Consider the following 22,797-nt stretch of genomic DNA (forward strand, 5'->3'; position numbering starts at 1 on the left):
TGGGGTGTGTGTTTCGGAGCATGCTGTTCCTGGGTCCTCATTAGCTGCTCCTTTGTTCCAGTGAGCCGTACCTCCCGGAGCCCAGATGCAGCATGGCCACATTAGATCTTCCTCCTGCGAGCGGCCTGGAGAAGCTGCCGGAATCGGCCTAATCCCCAGACCTCGCCTTTCTTCTGCTCTCACTCTCACACACACACACACACACACAAATATACACACAAACACACACACTTGGACACATTTTGATATACACACACACACACGAAGAAGGACACACACTTCACCTCACCAGCGTATGTCTGCCAGCGGTCTCACACACCCACACACACACGTTTTCAAGTAGATTGTTGCTGCTGTGTGAGCCTGGGGCTGTGTTTGGGCTCTAATCCCTGTTCAGGGTCTGGTCCCCCCTCAGGGACTCCAGCCTGGGCCTCACTCCCATTGTTACACAAATGTGACCTGCAGATTAGCGGCTAACACATCTAGCGGGCTTCACAAATGTAAATGAACAAAAACCAAACAGGCAGCCAAGACTGGCTGGGCCGGGACAGAAACAGGTGAAGTGTGCAGTCGATCTTGTCGTCCGTTGAGGGGGGGGGGGGGGGGGGGCTGGCTTGCAGAGTTGAAGGCCCAGGCGGGAGGGTTGTATGACTCACGAGTCTCCAATTAGGCGCTAAGCCGGTGCGTGAGACGACTCTTTCGTGGGATTGGTTAGAGCTTCGCTGGAGTCCGATGCTACTTTTGGAGCGGGGTTTGCGGGCGTGCGGGGGCAGGAAGCAGAGAGAGAGAGAGAGAGAGAGAGAGAAAGAGAGAGGCAGATAGAGAGAGAGGCCAGCACTTTGTTTTTGTTTGAAAGCTCGACTCTTCTCTCTGGTTTCATAAATCCTCACTAAGCCTCTGTGGCTCTGTGCTAATGACCGTGTCCAGTCCACAGCCTGCTGCAGGCCAGACCCAGACCCAGACCACAGCCCGCTGCAGGCCAGACCCAGACCCAGACCAGTCCACAGCCTGCTGCAGGCCAGACCCAGACCAGTCCACAGCCCGCTGCAGGCCAGACCCAGACCCAGACCAGTCCACAGCCCGCTGCAGGCCAGACCCAGACCAGTCCACAGCCTGCTGCAGGCCAGACCCAGACCCAGACCACAGCCCGCTGCAGGCCAGACCCAGACCCAGACCAGTCCACAGCCTGCTGCAGGCCAGACCCAGACCAGTCCACAGCCTGTTGCAGGCCAGACCCAGACCAGTCCACAGCCCGCTGCAGGCCAGACCCAGACCAGTCCACAGCCTGCTGCAAGCCAGACCCAGACCAGCACACCTGCCTCTGCTCCACCCGCAGGAACACCACATCACCCCAACTCCTACGGCCCGCGGCGGACACAACACCGTCCGTGTCTTCAAAAAGCCCCTCGACACGGTTAACCGTGTTTTCGAACACTGACCTACGCTGCTCGTTGACAGTTTTCTTTGTGGTGTTGACATCTAGTGTGTGGATGGGACTTAACGCCCCCGTTTTAAAAGGGCTGTGATGACACTACTGTGGGAGTGGCTGAAAGGTGTTTAGCTCCTCCCACCTGCTACCTGCGGTGAACTGGGAGGTGCCTTTGCCTTTCGACACCAGCCTCGACCACACCCTAGACCTAGATTGTATTATCATTTGGCCAAGAGGTCAACAGGGGAAGAACTCACGGTCCCACTAGAACACACACCACCCTACACTTGACCTACGACCCCACTAGGACACACGCAGCAGCACAGGAAGAACCCATTGAACTCCGATATTAACTTCACATTCTCACTGTCGTTTGATGATTTGAGGGGGGGAAAACATGCATTTTGTATTTGACTGTGTATTGTGTTTCTGTCTGGGGCAAAGCCTGGGGTTCGAACAGTTTAGTAACAAAGACTGTGGCATGAGGTCATAAAACAGACCATGTGTTTGTTTCCATAGCGATAGCACAATATCCCCCAAGCTCCCCTCTCCGACGCAGGGAAACACTCTTCCGTCTGTGGAGGTCACAATTCTCACACACACACACACAGACACACACACACACACACACATCCACACACACACACACACACAGACACACACACAGACACACACACACACACACACAGACACACACACAGACACACACACACACACACACACAGACACACACACACACACACACACACTGTCCCTCTCTCCCCACGCGACTGCAAAGAAACACCCAGTATGATTTCAAGACCCATTCAAATATCCCACCATGTGTCTGGATAATGTACTTATCCTGGAACATCATCTGAAAGCCCTGAGCTGTCCCGGCCTGCCGGAATGGAAGCTGACGGCAAAACCAAACGAAACACTCCTAGCATTTCTCCCTCCGGCTCGTGTTTCAGCGATGCTCACCCCACGGCCGTCTGTGGGACCTCTCACCCTGAAAGTTGCGCTTGCGTTGCTCGGAGGGCTGACATGGTAGGGGGTTATTTTTAGGCCTCTCGTCCCGGAGGAATCCTTGCTGCTATTAGCCGGAGGAGAGAACGTGGTGGTGCCACAGGGAGTCAACATGGGTCTATGCTCCATCTCTCCTTTTATGTTGTGTTGCTCGACGCTGGGATGGCTGTCTTGAAACTGTCTTGAAGCTATGCTGGAATACCGTGTACTAGGTGTAGGAATAGGATTCCTGTTTGATTTTAATACATTTCAATGGATCAAATGGGCCAAACAAATATGGACATAGTATGGTTTCAAGCCCATTCAAACATGGGATTAAGTCTCTGTGTGGCCCCTCTTGACTGCGTCCTCAGGGAACGTACACAGCCAGAGTTATTCCTGTCCTCGTCCTCAGAGAACAGGGCTATGCTGCCTCTCTGCCTCAGAGAACAGGGCTATGCTGCCTCTCTGCCTCAGAGAACAGGGCTATGCTGCCTCTCTGCCTCAGAGAACAGGGCTATGCTGCCTCTTTGCCTCAGAGAACAGGGTTATGCTGCCTCCCTGCCTCAGAGAACAGGGCTATGCTGCCTCTCTGCCTCAAAGTACAGGGTTATGCTGCCTCTCTGCCTCAGTGTACAGGGTTATGCTGCCTCTGCCTCAGAGAATGTTGCCTCTCTTCCTTCAATGCCACAGCTTGTGGAATTTCTGTCGAAAGCAGTGTGTTGAACCCAGTGCTTGTTTCCGTCGTGTGTGTTGTATAGTACACTTCCAAACATCTACAACTTTAAAGTACTCAGAGGTGAACAAAGTTAGCTGAAGAGAAGGCTAGCTTTAAGACAAACACTCATATGGCTGTGCAGCCAGATGTGTGCGCTTAAGCGCATGTGTGCTTGAGGATGTGTGTGTGTGTGTGTGACTGGGAGTGTGTGATTGATGTGTGTGTGTGTGCTTGAGGACATGTGTGTGCAGTGGGTGGGTGGATTGAATGCGTCAGCCCGGCCCAGCGCTGCAGAGCTCCGTCTCTCCCCTGAGTGGAAACATCATGCGTCTGTGGGAAGCTGAGAGGAACAGCCCGCTCTCTCCTCCCTGAGAGCACACACACACGGAGGGCGAGGGGAGAGCGAGCGAGCGAGGGAGAGACAGAAAGAGGGAGCAGAGAGAGACTCCGAGACAGACGGAGCAGAGAGAGAAGGAGGGTCCATTCCTCCGAGAGAAGACATCCAGGACAACTGCAGGGAGCAGAGCCAGTCCCCCCCCAGTCCTCCTCTGGGACAGGGTGTGCCCGGCTATGCCATGCTAGCTCAGAGAAGCGGTCTGTCTGCCGGCCGTGCCAAGGTGTCCGTTCCTCTCCGGGAGCACCCAGCCCTGGGCCAGCTGGAGGCGGGGGGCCCTCGCTCCCGCTCCCCTTCCCCAGCGACGGGGGCCTGTCCCTGGGCGCGCCTGGCCGGCGTGGACGGCTGCCTGTCGGAGCCCCACTGCCTGTGGTTCCAGCTGCTGGCTCGCTCCTACTGGGGAGACGTGGAGCTGGGGCTCGCCGGCGTCCAGCACGGCGTCTCCTGGGCGAGGCTCCGAGAAGCTTCCGGAAGGAACTGTGTTCGCTCCAGGGTAAGGTTGGTCAGAACGGAGGACTGTTTGGCTCTGGAACACTGTTCGAGTCGAACCAGAATGCCTTCAGGCTGGTCTGTAAGTGTCCCGTTGGGGTGTGTTATTGGCATGCTGAAAATCCTTGTTTGTATTTGAACTCTGGTGTTTACTGTATCACTGCAGTAATGCGTTGGCTGAGACTGAGAAATGTGCGCAGGCTACATCAGTCCCTGGCCGGAGGGTTTTGGGTTACATAGCAAGTAGTAGCTGAGGGAGTGTTTGTGTGTTTGTTGTGCTGCTTCAGGGATGTGTGTGTGTGTCACCCTGGGCTCTGGTAGCGCGCGTGTCCGACCTTTATCTTCCACAGGGCGACCGTGAGCGCTGCGGTGTCACGTTTCGTTTACACCAGGTCCCAATGGAGACCGGCGGAGAACAGGAAGGGGAGGGGGGGGGGGGTGCAAAGAGACGGCGCTCGCTGTCGGCCACGCGGCGGGGCGTTCCTCCGGACCTCCTCCCTGGAGCCGAGCCGTTCTAGAGGAGAGCTGCAGGGTGCAGGGAGGATGGAGAGAGAGACGGAGGGAGGGATGGAGGGAAGGAGGATGGATGGCTAGAGGAAGGGAGGACAGAGGGACACATGGAGGGATGGATGGAGCAACGAGGCGACTCCCTCCAGACAGTCTGAAGGTTGGAAAACACCGGCAAATTCCACCATTCAAATGGTGGAATTGACTGAATGTTGCCAGATTCCTTCATGGAAATCGCCATTCCAGCGCTGGTCACGTCCACGGACACGTGTGTGGGGATGATGATGGTGGTGGTCAGGACAGCCCAGGGTCCTAGTGCCGGGCTCCAGACATGCCCTCACTGCTCTCCCTGCATCACTACTTCCTCTGTTCTATAATTCAACACGTTAAATATAGACCTGGAAAAGGACTCTCACTGTGTGTGCGTGTGTGGCAGCTTTGTGGCAGCCTAATGGCTTAGCCGTTGCGTAACCCAACATGAAATGTTGACGATCCAAAACAAACAAGGGGCCAGGCAGCAGGATTGTGACTCACTGTTTCTTGAAGCGTCGCTCATCGACTAGCCCGACAGCAGCTGAGGTAGAGAATTCTCCTCTCCTCTATCCTCTCCTCCTCTCCTCTATCCTCTCCTCCTCTCCTATATCCTCTCCTCTCCTGTGTGTACTGTGCAGGCTGAGTTGTGGGGTCATGGTGATGTCATGGTGATGTCACCAGTCCTCCAGTTGTGGACAGACCCAGCCCTGTCCCCTGAGAGCCTCACATCTGCTGCTCTCGGAGGGGGTGGGAGAGGGGCGCGGGGGAGGAGAGGGGGAGGAGAGGGGGAGGAGAGGGGGAGGAGAGGGGGAGGAGAGGGGGAGGCCGGGTGAAGGAGGACAGAGCGGGAGGGGGGAAACGGAGATGGAGAAGAAAAAGCTCAGAGAAAGAGAGAGGGAAGTGCTTTTGTTTTGGACTCGCCGCCGAAAGACGTGTTCGTCTGAACCGCAAAACTCCCCTCGGCTCATATCCCGTGTCGAAAGCCGGGGCTGGGGGGAGGCTGGGGGCTGAGGCTGGAGGCCGGAGGCTGGGACTGAGGCTGGGGGGGTTTGTCAGGCGAGGAGGCACTTGGCCTGCAGATCTTGTGGTGTCCGGGGCGACCGCCGACACCCTCCTCCTGCGGTGCTGTGGTCAGGCCTGCAGCGTTCTCCTCACCATGACCGTGTCAGAAGACGCACTGCTCCCACGGACGTGCGTGTGGGTCACTCATGTCGGCTGGGGTGACTCACGGTTTTTTGCACGGACACCGTTGCCGTGAGAGACGTTCATGACCAGTCCAGTTTCTTCTAGACAGCTCAGAGCACTTCTTCTAACTGGGTGCTCGGTCAGAGCTGCGACACGACTTCCCTCCACGGTCGACGCCAGCAGCTCTTGTTTTCTCCAAACAAACACAGTGAAATGAAACAGACGGCACGTCCAACATGCACGTCTGGGTGTTTTAGCAGCTGTGTGTGGAACCACGTCGTTTTTGCCTCGTCAGTACGCTGCTGTCGTGAGGACATTCTCCAACCCTCCTACCTCACTCCACTGCCGAACTCCACCCTACCATGCTCTGCTCACTAGTCAACCCTCTGTAGCCTGGCTCGTAGCAGTGGGCTCTCCTCCACCCTAGAACACCTGTCCCACCACACGGTTCTTTAGAGCTCACATCACCACTAACAGACCTGGAGGGAACGGAGTTGTTTACTTCCTGGTTCCCTCCCCTTCCCAGAGTTCCCAGCCCAGTGGTTGCCATGGCTCCAGAATGCCGCTGGGTTCCACTAAATGGACGTCAGGGGAGATCAGCAAGAGAGGGTTTCACCCTGGGGGGTCAACGGGGGTGATGATGGAGGCTCATGTTTGGCCTGTTGGTCTGTTCTGTCAGCAGACACAACAGAAGCTTTCTGTTGGTCTGCCCAAACCTCTGCTTCACCTGGATTCGAACCCAGGGCACTGGGGTGAGGCTTGTGTGCGACGCTCTCCACCCGAGGATCTCCTCTTTACTGGTTGTTTACGTTTTCCGTGATGTGATTCCAGTGTGAGCAGAACAGACACATATTCATATATTCTCCCTCCCCCCTCTCTCTCTGTCTCTCTGTCTCTCTCTCTCCCTCCCTCCCTCCCAGGCCAAACAGAAGGGTGAGCGTGGTGACCAGAGCGAGGCGTCGGCGTCTCCGGGGACCGTGGAGGAGGAGGCGTTCTCCTGGCCGGGCCCCAAGACCCTCCGCCTGCGACGCACCTCGCTGGGCTTCGGCTTCACCCTCCGACACTTCATCGTCTACCCCCCCGAGTCGGCCGTCCACTCCTCCCTCAAGGTGAGACGGGGCGAACCCTGACCCTGCAACACTCTGGGTGTTTGCTTAAAAAAAAAGGAAATATCATAAATATATATGATAAGGCTTTATTATTCCCCTAGGCAGGATTATTTTGGGTGGGGGGGGGGGTGATAAATGTATTATAAGTCATATCCCTTAAATGCTACATTCTCATTCTTGATCCTATAAACGAATGATTCTGTAACTGGGCATATGGTGTTCCACAAACAGTTTACTTTCTTTCGGAATTCGTTGAATTTCAAGGTCGAATCGTATGTCAGTGGTATACCAACACGTGGTAGACGAGCGCAGCGTGAAGGCCATCCTTATCGTGAGGTCACCATCGTGCAGCGCATCACGCTGGCGCCGCGCTCCTCTGTGGCTGGCAGCAGATCGGGTGTCCCTTCTGGAATATTCTAAAAGGCGTTTGTGTGACACGGCACAGAGGTCTGCCTACGGGGGGAGGTCCTTGTCTGGGTTGTCGCCGTGTCGTCATTGTCTTCTCCTGCCCTGGCCGTGAGCCAAGCTCCCTGGTGATGACATCATTGTGCCTGTTGCCCTTTGACCCCGAGTCCTGCTGCTACAACACTTCCTCCTGGTAATGAACAGGCGAGGTGTGCTTCCCTGTCAATACAGGAAACACTACAGCCTTTCAAGTGCTGCTGGGAGGAAGTTGGATATGGGGGGAGGGGGATTGGTGGTTGCTAGCTAGCTAGCTAGGTAGCTTTGTTGTTTGCTCCATGTGTTTTGTGAGGATAAATCCTGTCTGACAGTCTCTTATTAAGAGTGTTTGAACAGTTTCGGTTTGGATCTAAAGGGTGACAACTACAGACTCTTGTTGTTTTGCCGAAAGCTTAAAAAAAAGAAAAAAGAAAAGAAAGCAAACCAAATGAGATGATGAATGGACTCTCCAACACCCAGCCATTACAACAGCATCTTCTTCTGGCTCGAGCGAGCCCCTCTCCTTCTCTGGGTGATGGAATGATTGCGCCCTGAGTCATGGGCCAGGTTTACTGCGGTTCAGCTGACAGGCCGTAAAAAGCGCACGTCTTACTGTGAGACGCATCTTAAGAACTTCTGGGAAACACAAACTGAAATCTGACTTTGCAACAGTATGGCAAGCGTACCAACACAAAGACATATGTTCCCTGACTCCTGGTAAGTTTGTGGAATTCAGTTTGACGATTCCAAGCCCCCCCCCCCCCTTCCTCCTTCTTATTCTAATTACTTTTTCAGATCTCTTGGGTAATCGGGCGGTGGGGGTATTTTTCTGAGGGTTAGCTATGTGTGAAGAGGGTCAGGCCGTCTTAAAGGATAGCCGGGAGAGAAAGTCGAGGGTCTTAAAGGATGTGAGGAGAGCATATGTGTTGCTGAGGGGGGGGCAGGATTAGGGAGCACGTGTGGGGCTTTAACCCTACCCCTGGAGGAAATGAAGGATTTAGGCTTTAAGGAAATGGAAAGAAAACAAACACACGCGGTGCACTTTCTCTTCAGACGGGGCAGAGGGCTAGTCTGGCCCTGGCCCTGGCACGCTCTCACTGTGTCTTCATACGGCGCAGAGGACTAGTCTGGCCCTGGAACGCTCTCTCTCTCTCTTCAGACGGGGCAGAGGGCTAGTCTGGCCCTGGCCCTGGCACGCTCTCACTGGGGTTCCAGTTAGGCCCCTTTTTTACTGACAGCACACCCCTGGCTTCTCTCTCCATCCTCTCTCTGTCCCTCTCTCTTTCTATCCTCTCTCCATCCCTCCATGTCTTTCTCCCTCTCTCCATAGTGTACAGTCATCCACTCTGCCTTCATTAAGGAACTAAACCAAACATGTGAGTGATTCCTCTGATGTTTGTTTATCTCTGTGCTCTCTTTCAGGATGAGGACAACGGCAGTCGAGGTGAGTGAGCCCACTTCCTGTTCACTTTGTTTCTTTCGTCCCCTCTATACCCTCCAGTCCCGTAGACATGGAAGCCTCCACAACAAATGGCTCCTATCGTGTTGATTTAGCGAGAATGGGTAGCGAGCACTTCCTGTTTCTAACGGCATCGGTGAAAAGCCATTTCCGGAACTCTCAACCGGAGGTCCCCGCACCCTTTGCGCCTCTCTCCTTCCCTGTCGTCTGACCCGACGGTAGACAGACGTGTGGTCAGAGCTGTGTCTGTGTGTGTGTGTGTGTGTGTGGCGTCTCTGCTGGGATTGTACGGTAGCTGCGACAGGAAGAGACCACGCGGCCCCTCAGTGTTCACCGCCTCCCCCGACCCTGTGGCCGTGTTCTGGATGGTGTGGTTCCATGCTGCACGGCAGACAGAGCTGGATGTGCTGGTGGGGCTGGGAGCTGGGAGGCTGGGCATGGAGAGCTGGTCACAGAGGACACACACACACATCTACACACACACACACACACACCGTTTCTCTCGCGTCTGTGACCAGCGCAGCTTGGCTGCAGAGGGTCCACTGCTGGGCTTCATCCGCGGCCCCCGGAAATAACTGTACACACACATACACCTTTGTGCTGCACGTAGCTGAAGGATAGCATTCGAGGGTTGTGTTACTGTAGGCCTCTGCACCAGCCTCTGTTTGTGCTGCTCCTGCTGGACCCTCCCTGCAGAGTCCCCTGCCACCAGCTGCTCCACATCTCCCCAGTGGACCCCCAGGGCCCCGGGGACGAGGGCCACATCCTTTCTGCGTGGCTCTGTCACAACGTCAATACAGCGCTCCCACGCTAACGCTAGCCGCCCCGCGCGCCTTATTGATTCAGCCCGGGCGCTCTGCCCCAGCGCTGGCCCCCCCCTGCTGTCCCACCGTGGGCTCCAGAGCGCTCTCCGGAGGGGTTGGCGTGACGACGGCATGATGAGTGTGACGCTGGGGGGATGAGCGGGAAGGTGAGCCGTGGTGAGTTCCTGTGTGGTGTTGGCTCTCGCTGTCGCATTCCTCAGAACTGCCCCCCCCCCCCCCCCCCCCCCCACACACACACACACACACACACACACACACATTATGTACACGCAGAAACACGCACACCGTCCCCGCCCCGCCCCACCTCTCCGCAGGAGCTGAAACATAAATCAACACACACAGGGTCCTGCTGTGGCAGCAGGAAAGCCTTAGGGGTGTGTGTGTGTGTGTGTGTGTGCGCATGTCTATTGTGTGCCTGTGTGAGTGCCTGCACCATGTGTACACCTACCTGTGTGCGTACATCTCCATTGTGTGTGTGTGTGTGTGTGTGTAGGGGGATCCCATTCAGCACTCAGCTCTATAGAAGATGAATCACGGCCCCTCAAACTCCTGCCTGCTGGTTACTCATACCTGCCTGGTACATGTTGCCATGCGGCCGTGCTGCCGTGCTGCCATGCAGCCAGGTTCATCAGCACCCTGGCCTGGGCCTGACTGCCCAGTGACCTGTAGGCTCCTCCCTGTAGGCTCCTCCCTGTAGGCTCCTCCCTGTAGGCTCCTCCCTGTAGGCTCCTCCCTGTAGGCTCCTCCCTGTAGGCTCCTCCCTGTAGGCTCCTCCCTGTAGGCTCCTCCCTGTAGGCTCCTCCCTGCTCCACACTCCTTACAGGGACAGCTCCTCGGCAGCTAGGGACTGGGAGTTGCTGTCGCCTTGTGCCTTTGTCTCTGCTGTTAGTACTGGAACTAGACCCAGACCTAGTCTGGAGGCTTCATATGTCCAGGCTGTGTCCCAGTCCTAGCCCAGCCTCCCTGCTGAACAGCAGTATCGTTTCTTTCCTGTACTCGGGGCCAGTGTGTGATGTGGCTGTTTGCTGTTTGGAAAGAGGGGTTCTGCTCACCGCATGTTGACTATCTGGGTGTTGCCGCTGGAAACCCCAGAAACACACACACACACAGCTTGCCTAGACGGGGGAACCTTGTCACAATCTAAACATGGAGACAGAAGAATGATGAATGATTTTCTCTGTGTGTGTGTGTGTGTGTGTGTGTGTGTGTGTGTGTGGAAGTGCAGCCCATCTGTCTTTTATTGGCTGTCACACTGACTGTATACACACCAACATGGCTGGTGCTGTCTTTCATCCTCTCCCCCCCCTCTCCTCTCCGTCAGTGTCACCAGTCCCCCTTCCCTCTCTTTTCCTTTCTTTCTTTTCTTCTGCTCTTTTTCTTTCTCAGCCCATGTGTTTTACTGCACTGTTGCAGAAGGACGTTCAGATGAGGCGTGTTGTGTTCTGCTTGTGAAGCTGTGGTGCTTCTACCCCCCCCCCCCCCCTCCCTCCCCTATTCCCCCACCCACCAAAAGAAGAAGAAGCATTTAAAAAAAAATCGACATCTGTTCAAATATTTGTTTTCTGGTTCTGTGTGAAACTTCTCGCTGGAGATATTGGATTAGTGTTCCGTTTCTGGCACATTCTGGTGGGCGGCCACGGAGATCTCACAGCAAGCTAGAGCATGAGAAAATAGAATTCTCAAAAATTCTCCAGAGGTCTTTAAAAACACCCCGCCTTCCCCAACCCAGCTCTGGACCAGAGCCCCTCCCCCTGCTCTGGACCGGAGCCCCTCCCCCTGCTCTGGACCAGAGCCCCTCCCCCTGCTCTGGACCAGAGCCCCTCCCCCTGCTCTGGACCAGAGCCCCTCCCCCTGCTCTGGACCAGAGCCCCTCTCCCTGCTCTGGACCAGAGCCCCTCCCCCTGCTCTGGACCAGAGCCCCCCCCCCCCTGCTCTGGACCAGAGCCCCTCCCCCTGCTCTGGACCAGAGCCCCTCCCCCTGCTCTGGACCAGAGCCCCTCCCCCTGATCCTGAAGCCTTGTTGTTTGGGCGACTTCATCTCCTGCTCCAGTTATCTTTGGGCATTCGAATGATGCTGGCTGGATTGAATTTGTATGTGTGCTCTCTCTCTCCCATTTTCTCTCTCTTTCTTTTTTCTCTCTCTCTTTCTCTCTCTCTCTCTCTCTCTCTCTCTCTCTCTCTCTCTCTCTCTCTCATTCATTCTCTCTCTCTCTCTCTCTCTCTCTCTCTCTCTCTCTCTCTCTCTCTCTCTCTGTCTCTCTGTCTCTCTGTCTCTCATGTCCACATTCCAAGGAAAATCATACACATGGAAAAATAAGAAGCATTACCCCATACACTCACACACATCCATGCAAGCACATATGCACACACACACACACACATCTACCACAATGGTGTCAGTGCTGACAGGACTCTGGGGGAATATTGACACACCGACTGAAACTAAGTTTCTTGATTGACAGCTAGTAGTAGAATGTTTACTGTGTCATGTGATTAAGGATATGAGATCAGTCCGCCAGGATACCTTTCCTCTCTGTCGCTAGGCAGGTCAAAGGTCACGAGGAAGGTTGCACACGGTGTTGCTAGGCTGCGAGGTGAGAGGCGTGGTCGCCATGGCGACGTGGAGGTAATGAGGATGATGTTTGAAGACGGCTCCACCACGGTGGTCTGGGAGCCCGGCTCGGCCTGTGTTGGCGTGGACAGGACTGAGGTCGTGGGCCTCTCGTTCCTCTGCCTTCAGTTGGAGCAGAGCAGCAGATCAACACAAACAAGCCCTTCTTCACTGTCTTTGAAGTCTCTTGGCAAGTTTCAGAGCACATGGAGGTCAACCTGTGTAATGGACTAGATGTTTGTGTGCGTGTGTGCGCTCATGTGGTTTGGTACGTGTGCATTATGGGGGTACTTGTGTGTGTGTGTGTTTTGCGTGTGTATTTGTGTGTGTTCCAGAGAGAGTTGGATGCAGAGTGCCATGGCAGGGCTAATGCAGGGAGCAGACAGCCATCCCAGCTCAGGGTAGAATAACATGATCTAACCCATAACATGGAGAGAGGGGAGTCAGCCCACACAACCACACTCCAGCTGGGCTGCTAGGGAGAGCAGCCAAGCCACACACACACTGACACACACGCACACACACACGCGCACACACACACAGACACAAACATCAGCAGAGCACATTTTCTCACACACTGAATAGAATCCTAGCAAGCAAGGTACTCTAATGCAGAACTCAAACTAGATAATACACACACACGCAGCGCCAACTCTGTCTGCATGCTGTTTTAATCCCGGCAACGGCTTTGGGACGGGGAAATATCCACGGCTTTAGATACTCCAGACTGAATCCAATTCTTCCAGCTGCAGGACTGCAGACTTCCAGAGTCCTGTTCAGCCTGAGCGAGGGGGCTGGTGGGGGGTTAGTGGTGCTGCAGGACTGCAGACTTCCAGAGTCCAACCAGAGAGAGGGGGCTGGTGGTGCAGTAGTGGGAGGCAGAGAGACCCACCTGCTTTACTGCTCTCTGTAGGTCAGCTGTGATCAGTCCAGCCCACAGTAGATTGACCTCATCATAGAGCCAGCAGCACGCTCTCCTCCAACTGACAGCTCTTCCCTACCGTCTGTGTGTCCTTTAGCGTTAGCGCTTCTCTACTGGACGCAGGCATGTCTTTAGCGTTAGCTTGCTGTGGGCGGCTGCTCTAAAAGTGCACAAATACGCTGCAGAGATAAAGCAGATTAAAAACGACCCGTCATAATCCACAACCAACATCATATGTCAACATCCGGCACACATTTCCAGCCGGAGATAACCTGTGATTTCCCAGGGTTCCTAGTGGCTGGCGGCGCTGTTTGGCGAGCGTGTCACGCTGAACTGCTTGAAGGTGAGAGGGAGCAGCTTTACCCTTGGAGGGGGTTTCTCCTGCATGTGAGGAGTCGTCGTCTTTAGGGGAGCCTTGAGCGCCCTCTGTTGGATTGGTGGAGACATGCCTGGGAGAGTTAGTCTGGCTGGTGGGGGGTTGGTAGTGCAGGTTCTTGCTGTGGGACGTACAGAAAGGTTGATGTTTTACAACATCTCTGCTGTGACGGTGCCCCGGGAACAAGGTCACTCATCCAAAATAACGTGAACGTCATGGCGATGAATCCGTTGCCGTAGCGCTCTCCACCACCAGAGGGTGATCCGGTCCGCTAGACCTTCCACCCAGGCAGAGAGAGGGATGGAGGAAAAGCAGGAGAGACGATTGGAGGAATGGAGTTAGGGGGGGGACGGCGGGACGGTGGATGACAAGTATGCTGAAATGAAAAAGACGGATGAAAGACAAGCAGGAACTAGCCGAGGGAGGAAGGGAGGGTGGGGGAGCCTGGCGGATGGGGAGCCGTGCTGAGAGGGACAAATGCACGACTTTCACTGGCCAAGGTCATCTGGCTCTGGACATGCTGGACACCTAGTCCCACTCACATTGGACCCTGATGCACCTGTAATTGTTCAATGTGGAGCTTGCGCTGTCTCATGTAGCTTTGCAGCAGTGTGTGTGGCCAGGACAGCCACCAATGTTCATGTGAAGAAACCTAATCCATGCAAGGCCTGTCTGGTCCTCAGAGCCAAAGTATGCTAGCTAGTTCTGCACCCACAAATCTGAAAGTAAAGCAGTGTGTTGCTGTATCCAGCTAGCGCTAGCTCGCAGTGTGCTGCTGTATCCAGCTAGCGCTAGCTCACAGTGTGCTGCTGTATCCAGCTAACGCTAGCTCACAGTGTGTTGCTGTATCCAGCTAACTATAGCTCACAGTGTGCTGCTGTATCCAGCTAACGCTAGCTCACAGTGTGTTGCTGTATCCAGCTAACGCTAGCTCACAGTGTGCTGCTGTATCCAGTTAGCGCTAGCTCACAGTGTTCTGCTGCATCTAACTAGCGCTTGCTGGCAACTCCAGTGGCCTAGATCTGATACCACAGTGGCTCTTCCTCTGTGTGACCTTAATGTGCGTTGTGCTGTGTCGTTGCCAGGGAGACAGCGGAACAGGCTGGAGCCAATGGACACAATCTTCGTCAAGCAGGTGAAGGAGGGAGGCCCCGCCCACGGAGCTGGACTCTGTACAGGTAACGCCAGCCAGGCCACGCCTCCCACACTCCGTCTCCACGGAGACCAGCCTGTGCTCCAGTTGGCAGGGTGTGAATAGCACGAGTCATACTTCGACTAAGTTTTTTTAATAATGAATAATTCTATTGTGTTTTGAAGTCAGATTTCCCCTCAGATTTGTCCAGGAAGCAAAGTTACTGGAAATTACTGAAGGCTCTGAAATAAAATATCCACTTCCTTGTCCATTAGCGTGACTAAACAAGGCCACTCATGCAGTTCCTTTTACAGAAACCACCAGAACAAAATGTAGGTTCCAGAAAACCCTGGCAGTTTTTAGATGTTGTTAGCGGCGCTGGCGCTAGACGAGTGTGTTACAGGAAATGTTAAGTGGTGGGATACAAGCTCTTGGTTCCCTTTTATCAGCAGAGGTTCCTCCCAGGGGGGGGGGGGGGGGGGGGGCGCGGAGTGGCGGTCTGGTGTTCCCATCATTATCTCTCCCCCCCCCGCCCCCCCCCCCCCCGCCACTCCCTTCAACGCTTCCTGTAGATGGCATCATCAGAACTCTTGAATGAATGCAGATCCTGAAGCCATCCCCGCTCTATAAACAAGCTGCTCTATAAACAAGCTGCTCTATAAACAAGCTGCTCTATAAACAAGCAGCTCTATAAGCAAGCAGCCGAAGACACTGATACTGCTACTCCTGTGCGATCTCACCCTGCGCTATCCAGAGTCGGCCACATCCTCCTTCCAGAACACACTGAACACCGCCACACATAACCACACCTGAGGACGTGGGAACCACTGTTCTGGCAGGAGGGGCCGTGAGAGGTTCTCTTGCTGTGTGGCCCGTCTGTGACTGCTGATCACTGGAGAACATGGGAGAACGTGGGAGAACGTAGGCTCACACAGTGTTCTCTTTCCCTGCTCCTCCCTCCAGGGGACCGTATCGTCAAGGTGAATGGAGAGAGCATCATTGGAAAGACGTACTCCCAAGTGATAGCCTTGATACAGAACAGGTAAGGAACCACATTTCCCATAACACGCCTCAGGTATGTAGGAAGACGCCCGTCTGACAAGCAGCGCCGCGTCCCTCGCACGCGGGTTGGCGTGCGAGGGACGTTTCTGTACCTGATGGCGTTTCTGTACCTGTAGCGATGTCCCAGGCCAATTGTTTGGATTGGCCTTTGGTGTTCATGTGGTCTACATCAGATAGCGTAGCTCGGGACAGGAAGGCTCAGCCCTGGTCAGATCTCCTGAATGATCCATAGAGTGGAACAGGAAATCGCTTGCTCCAATAAAGTTATTTTTATCAGTAATACACTTTGCCCCCTGGCAGTGTAGCTGCACTCTTTTGGGAAGCTAAATGAAGTCACAGAGAGCAAACTGCATCCAAATCCAAAAGGGTTCAAACTTCCAGTGAAACAGTACATAGGCAGTCAAGTACATACAGGATTGACTGCTGAAACTGTGACGCTTATACACTCACCTGTTATCTCTCTCCTCTCCTTCCTCTCCTCTCTCCTGTCTCTCTCTCTCTCCACTGTATTTCTGTCCCCCAGCGACACCTCATTGGAGCTCTGTGTGATGCCAAAGGATGAGGACATTCTGCAGCTGGTAAGCAGAGCAGACCCACCCCTGCACGACCCCAGCATGGCCTCATGTCTGGGGGCGTAGACGACACTGATCACCAAGTGGTACAGGAACAGGGTTAAGAGACAGTCAGCCTGGACATTCCACCCAGGAAGTAGGGGACTGCTAGCCTGTAGCCTCGTCCACTGTAGAAGGATGACTGTTTGACGTGTCTGAGTGGACTGTCACCCTGAGGAGGTTAGGTAGACACAGCAAGGACCAAGGTCTGAACACCGCCGCCCGTAAGACTGACATGTTTGGCTGAACATAGCTCGGACCATGTCTGCCTCGTCTATGGAACGTCTCCCCGTGTCTGAGGGAAGTACAGTCATCCTCTCAGCTTGCTCCGGCGGTGCATTAGCTCTTAATGCGGCCTGTGTCTGTCGAGCTAAACCACTTCTCTCTGTTTCTCATGGATTACCTGCCAGCTGGGGTTTACTGGCCAGGAAGAAAGAGGAGAGGGAGAGAAAAGTGAGAGGGTTGGCGAGAGAAAGGGAGGCTGGGAGAGATGGAGAGAGGGAAAAGAAGAGAGAGATTAAGGGGAGAGGGAGCACCCCAATGTATCCCCCACACTGAACCCCCGTCACCCGCCTTCAGGCAGACCATGACGACATTACCACCCCACACTCACACACACACGTACGGCCCAGTCAACCAGCGCTGTTGACTTCCTGTATGGTTGTTCTGTGGAATAGAAACCTAGACTGACTGGAGCTCACAGCGTCATGCCAAATGCACAGATAGCTAGCTAGGCCCATGCTTGGCAAAGCTGCAGCACAGCAACTTGCCTCTGGCACGCTGGAAAGCTTTCCAGCTCTGATTATTGCCGCGGGCACTTGACAGCAATTCATGCTAAACAGGCTAACACAAGTCACATCAGTCTGACGGTGAAATGTGCCAGCATTCTGTGGGCTTTGTAGATTCGGCAAGATGCCATCTAGCTGATTTATGTGTCATCATTCATGTGCTTCTTCTGGCCTTGACAGCAACAACAATGGCCGGGTTTCCCAGATTCGTTAAGAAGAGCTTCTTAACGAATCTGGGAAACCTGGCCAACGTCAGGTTTTTCCCGAAAGAAATCACCACGGGAGAGACTAAAACAGTAGACCTTGTTTCCAAGGTTGTCTGTGTCTTTTCATACGCCCTCTTCGTGCCACAGTATGCACTGTAAGGAGACGCCCCCCACCAGCCTCCTTCCTCCGTGTTCTAGAAGTTTCCCTGGCTCGACTGAATGGGGTCGTTATGGAGCTCAGCAGATGACACAGGCAGGCTGGACACGGGGCGAGGCACTGCACGGCTCGCACACGAGCTCTCGCACACGAGCTCTGACACGCTGCAGGTCACACAGCTCCTGTGTCACGTGACCTGGCTGTGTGTGTGACACAGGAGCCTCCCTGCAGAGAATGAATGGAGAGAGAGACAGTGAGAGGGGTAGGAAGTGATGGATGAGTGGAGGTACACATGGACCGATGCCCAGGAGGGGTGCCCACAAGGTCCCGCCGGTGTGTGTGAGTGTGTGAGTGTGTGAGTGTGTGTGAGTGTGTGTGTGTGACCTGCAGCGGAGGACTTGCTCGCTCAGCCGCCCCACACCAGAGGGAGAGAAGCTGCAGTCAGCTGACTCCTCAGCGTGCTGTTTACCAGAGAGCACAGCCTGGCATGGAGGGGGGGGGGGGGGGGGGAGGGAGGGGGAGAGAGAGGGAGGGAGGAGAAGGGGAGAGAGAGAGAGAAGGGAAGAGAGAATGAAGTATGGAGAGATGAGGACAGTCTATGGCTGCCTTGAGATCAAACAAAAGCTATATGAAGCGAGAGAGAGAGAGAGCGCGAGAGGGATAGAAAGTTCTAGAGCGAGGGAAAAAAAAACAGAGAGCGAGGGATAAAGCAGAGGGAGAGAGGGAGAGGGAGAGAGCTGTGAGGATCCGGGGCTCAGTGTACGCTGACAGCGGTTGGATGACAGGCGGGAGGAGGTGATGAAGGGCGGATGACGGTCACGGGCAGGACGGCGCCCGGACTCATCCCTGGGTCGCCGAGGGACACAGAGGGTCACGCAGGTGGCGGGCAGAACGTGACTCCTCCTCCTCTCCTCCTCCTCCTGGGTTTCTCCCTCCTGCCTCTGTACATGGTGCCTCCAGCGCTCCCACAGAAGAGAGTATTTTTAGCGCACGGCGGAGTACAATAACAGAAGGACCCATCCGGCTCCCCTCCACCAACCGTCCACCTCGGGTTCTCCCATCTCACTCATCTTTGTGCTTCTCTTGTTCCCCCTCTCTGTCTGGCTCTCTCTCTGTCTCTGTCTCTTTCTTCCTCTTCTCTCTTGCTTGCATCTAATCTGGGGGCTGCAGTTTTCCAGGGACATCTCTGCTCTGGTAAGAAGGGACACTAACTCCACCTGTCGTTGGTAACACGTTAGATCCAGGAGCTTGTAAGGAGCTTTATTTATGAAGGCTTTAGTCAGTTAGTAAGTCTTATTAACACATTCATGTTAATAAGCATCTTTTAAGAGCCTTAATACCTATTAACTTATCTCATAATACGAAAACCCTAACATTAGCCATAACCCTTACCCTTACTAATATTATTGAAACTTGCATAGTCTTACTATCACATATTCATATAAATATGCATTCTGCAGGGGTTTTTAATACCTATTTAATAACCATTATCAAGCACCTGGATCTAATGTGTCACCCATTTTGTCTTGGCCTCTCTTAAGTGTTTGTGTTCAGTATGTGTGTCGTGGCCCATGTCACTGTCCAGCTGGACGTGATGACTAGGTTCTCTCCCAGAGCCAGGCACTCGTCCCCGGGTCTCTATGCCAGAGAGCTGTTCCTCCCCATGCCTTGTGGCTGGCAGGGAGTTAAAAGTTCCAAGAGCGAAAACATCTGAAGTCGATCCGGCCCTCCCACCGTTTGTCCGCTTCTTATCTGCCATCAGCGCGGTGCGTGTGTCTCTGTTACACCATCGTGACTTACGCAAATCGGGGAGGGGAAGGGCAGGCGTAATCCGACACCACAAGGTGGAGCGTCATCGATTAAAGTCCAACTCGGCGCTCTCTCCCTCTCTGTCTCTCACTCTGTTCTTCCTGCTCACTCACTCGGAGCTCCCAGAGAGCTCCCCGCCCCGGGATGCAGACGCACGGCACACACACTCCCTACCGGAGCTGAACAGCCTCAGGAAAGACAACGACACTACTTCTGGTTGGTTGCATCCCCTCGGGCAGACAGTGGGCCAGTTTCCCTGGCAGGGCTGGATGCTATTTGGGGTGGTGTCTGCTGGCGTCCTGGGTGTGCCAGGGTAGGGAGGGTGGCATGCTGACCGAGGTAGAGTTAGCGGGCCAGGGCAGGAGACGGCCTCCGTTCAGCTTCTCCTCCTGTCTCCGTGTTGGCAGCATGCGCCCGCAGGTGGGTAAGCCTCCACCTTAAGCCTGCCTCAGGGGTTATTCTGGGCCTTGGCCCTCTGCCCTCTTTCTGCCATCTCTCTCTCTCTCTCTCTCTCTCTCTCTCTCTCTCTCTCTCTCTCTCTCTCTCTCTCTCTCTCTGTCTCTCTCTTACTCTCTCACTTTATGTACTTATCTCTCTTCCTTCTTCTCTCTCTCTCTCTCTCTCTCTCTCTCTCTCTCTCTCTCTCTCTCTCACTCTCTCTCTCTCTCTCTCTCTCTCTTTCTCTCTCACTTTATGTACTTATCTCTCTTCCTTCTTCTCGCTCCCTTTCTCTCTTTCTCTTCCCTCTCCCGCTTTCTCTCTCTTTCTTTCTCTCACACCCTGACAAAACACACATCTGTTTCACAATTTCACAATTTTGTAGGTGTATAACTGGAGGTCACATGACCTCTTCATCACTGTCCCTCGCCATTGGATGTGTGGTCTGGGGGAGGGGGTTGTTTTGTTTTTGCCTTCCAATGACATTGTCTGAGTGATTGGGTAGGTTTATGAGCATATTTGATGACACAGGGTAGAGGGTTATGTGTCGTGGTAGTCTAACTGTGTTGTGCTAGCAGTGGTCTAATGCTACAGGGCCAATTTGACAGAGAAACAGGAGTTGTATCCCTTCCTCTGTCCCTGGTTATTAATCTGTGCACAGCTGTGTGTTCTTAACACTGGCAGTAGTCCAGTTGAGTATCCCGAGGAGCGGCTGTGATCGGTGCAGTACTAGGGTGCTGACACAATGCACAGGCGACGGTGCAGTATCGCAGGGAACGCAAACCCCCCCGTCCAAGATCCCGAGCCGTGTTCCCCGAGGTGTTATGTCATGAATTCCTGCTCCTGCAGCCGCAGTAACCTAACGCCCCCTGTGTATTCTCCCAGGCCTACTCTCAAGATGCATACCTCAAAGGAAACGAGGCGTACAGCGGGAACGCCCGGAACATCCCCGAGCCTCCGCCCATCTGCTACCCGAGGATAGAGACCAAGGCGTCGGGCATGGCCCAGGCCCCGGACGCCTCCCCCTCCCCCGTGGCGGCCCAGGGCGCCAGCAGGCGGCCGCCGTCCAAGCCCAGTCCCTCGGAGGCGGGCTACCGCCTGGAGGTCCCCGTGCCCCCGTCCCCCCCGGCCCCCGTCCCCCCCAAGACCCAGACGGTGGCGTGCGTGTGCAGTGAGGGCGTGAGGACGCCTCTCTCCGCGTCTCCAGGCCCGGTGGACAGAGGCTCCCACTCGCTGCGGGCCGGACCCAGCCACAGGACAGAGGAGAACCGGTACCCTGGATCCCCGGAGTCCGCCTCGGCCAGACCCAGCCCTCTCCTGGGGAAACCAGGGAGCCCCTCCCTGCTCCCTTCCTCCCCAGGGTCCAGGCCCGTCTACCCTGACACGCACCCCTCGCCCTCCCCCTCCTCGCTCCGAACCCCGGTCACGCCCGCGGGGGGCGACGCCTTCACCCCGACCCCCTCGCCCTCCCTCTACTCCCCCTCCCCCCCCCTCCCCCCTCGCCCTTCCTCTACACCCCCTCCCCCCCCTCCCCCGCCACGCCCACCCCCTCCCCCCACAAGAACATCGACTGGCGCAACTACACCACCTACAAGGACTACATCGACGCCAGGCGGCTGCACACCTACGGCTGCCGCACCATCCAGGAGCGCCTGGACAGCCTGCGGGCCGCGGCCAATCCCAACGCGGCGTACGCCCAGCAGGCCCCGCCCCCCGCCGGCGCCCAGCAGCGCGTGGCTTTCGGGTCGCAGTTCAGGCGGAGGAGCGCCTCGCACGACCGCGGGGCCTGGGCGGGGTTGGGCGGAGGCGTGGCCGTGCCGCTCCGCTCCGCCTCCCAGGAGAGTCTGGGAGGGGCCGCGGTGGACCCAGGAGCCACGCCCATAGACTGGTCCCGGAGCTCCTCCCAGGACGCCCTGCCCTGCTCCGCCCCAGCGGGAGGGCCCAAGCCACGGGCTCGCTCCTGCGACTACCTGGGCCGGCAGGGGGAGGCTGGGGGCGCGGCTCCCGGGGAGAGAGGGGGCATTGGGGGACGCTCCCAGCTGGAAGACAGGCTGCTGCTGTTCCGGGGGGAGGAAGCCAGAGCCAGCAGACAGGGGGCCGTCCTCAGAGCTCCGCCCCAGCCACACAGGACCTCGGCTGGGGTGGAGGCGGAGGGGAGAGGGGGTGCTGGGGCGGGGTTGGCGGTAGTCGCTCCGGCGTTCTCTAAAGGTGCCTCGGAGCCTGCGTTAACCTCCAGGACGGACAGCCTGACCCACACAGCCTTGCCTGCTCCCAGCAGGCCCTCTCGACTGCCCGTCAAGAGCTCCCCTGCGGACCCCTCGCCTGCCTTATCCCCCGGCAACACCCCCGGCAACAGCAAGACCACAGACCCGCTCAAAGACCAAAGACACATCGCCACGGGCAACCACCTGGGCCACGCCTCGCCCCTGCAGCGCCTCCACCTCCGTGGGCGGGCCGACAGCCTGCAGGAGGGCAGGCAGGGGGCGGGGCTCGGCCTCAGGTCCTCCTCCTGCTCTGGCCCCTCCAAGACCCCCGTCCAGAAGCAGCTGCAGGCCGCCCCCGCCCCCTCCGCCCCCAACGGAGCCCTGACCCTCAGGCCAAAGGTCAAAGAGGGCGGCTCCGCCCTCCCCGTTCGAACCAATGGGAGTCCGGGGGAGGGCGTGGAGGGCCTTGACGCCACGGTGGTGGTGTTGAGGAGGGAGCGGCTCTCCGGGCCGACGCCCCTCAGACACCCCTCCTACATCCTGGCCGTCAACGAGCACGAGGGCGGGGCGGCGGCGCGCCCGCCATCCAGGGTCCTGGAGGCCGGGGGGTCGTGGCTGGCGGGGGAGGCCCAGGGGGAGGGGCCGGGGAGGAGGCTGGCCGACCAGAAGAAGGCGTCCTGGTCCAGTAACCTTGGCGACTCGCTGGACTCCATCCCCTTCATCGGTAAGAGCACCTTGCACTTCCTGTTTCCCTCCCTTTTGTTACCGTTACCCGCTACCATGACGACAGCGCTCTAACAGAGGCTCTAGGGAAGTGGGGGGCATAGTTTATGTGCGTTTTTTGTTATGTTATTGTGCGCATCTGTGTGTGCTTGTGTGTGCATATATGAATCAGATCATTCAGGG

General features: G+C 55.9%; 1 protein-coding gene across 1 annotated transcript in view; it reads left to right on the top strand.

Annotated features, from left to right (window-relative positions):
• The first annotated feature begins 3,556 nt into the window (after window positions 1–3,556).
• LOC124470236 (rho GTPase-activating protein 21-like) overlaps window positions 3,557–22,797 on the top strand; it is a 35,107-nt gene continuing 15,866 nt past the window's right edge. Inside the window, exons 1-8 of the mRNA XM_047024019.1 lie at window positions 3,557–4,021; window positions 6,663–6,851; window positions 8,715–8,736; window positions 14,570–14,662; window positions 15,580–15,658; window positions 16,202–16,256; window positions 20,573–21,164; window positions 21,212–22,615. Coding sequence (XP_046879975.1) covers window positions 3,710–4,021; window positions 6,663–6,851; window positions 8,715–8,736; window positions 14,570–14,662; window positions 15,580–15,658; window positions 16,202–16,256; window positions 20,573–21,164; window positions 21,212–22,615 — 2,746 coding nt within the window. The 5' untranslated portion in view covers window positions 3,557–3,709. The remainder of the gene's footprint in view (window positions 4,022–6,662; window positions 6,852–8,714; window positions 8,737–14,569; window positions 14,663–15,579; window positions 15,659–16,201; window positions 16,257–20,572; window positions 21,165–21,211; window positions 22,616–22,797) is intronic.

This window comes from Hypomesus transpacificus, chromosome 8 (assembly GCF_021917145.1).
Source record: "Hypomesus transpacificus isolate Combined female chromosome 8, fHypTra1, whole genome shotgun sequence".
In the NCBI taxonomy this organism is placed as follows: Eukaryota; Metazoa; Chordata; class Actinopteri; order Osmeriformes; family Osmeridae; genus Hypomesus; species Hypomesus transpacificus.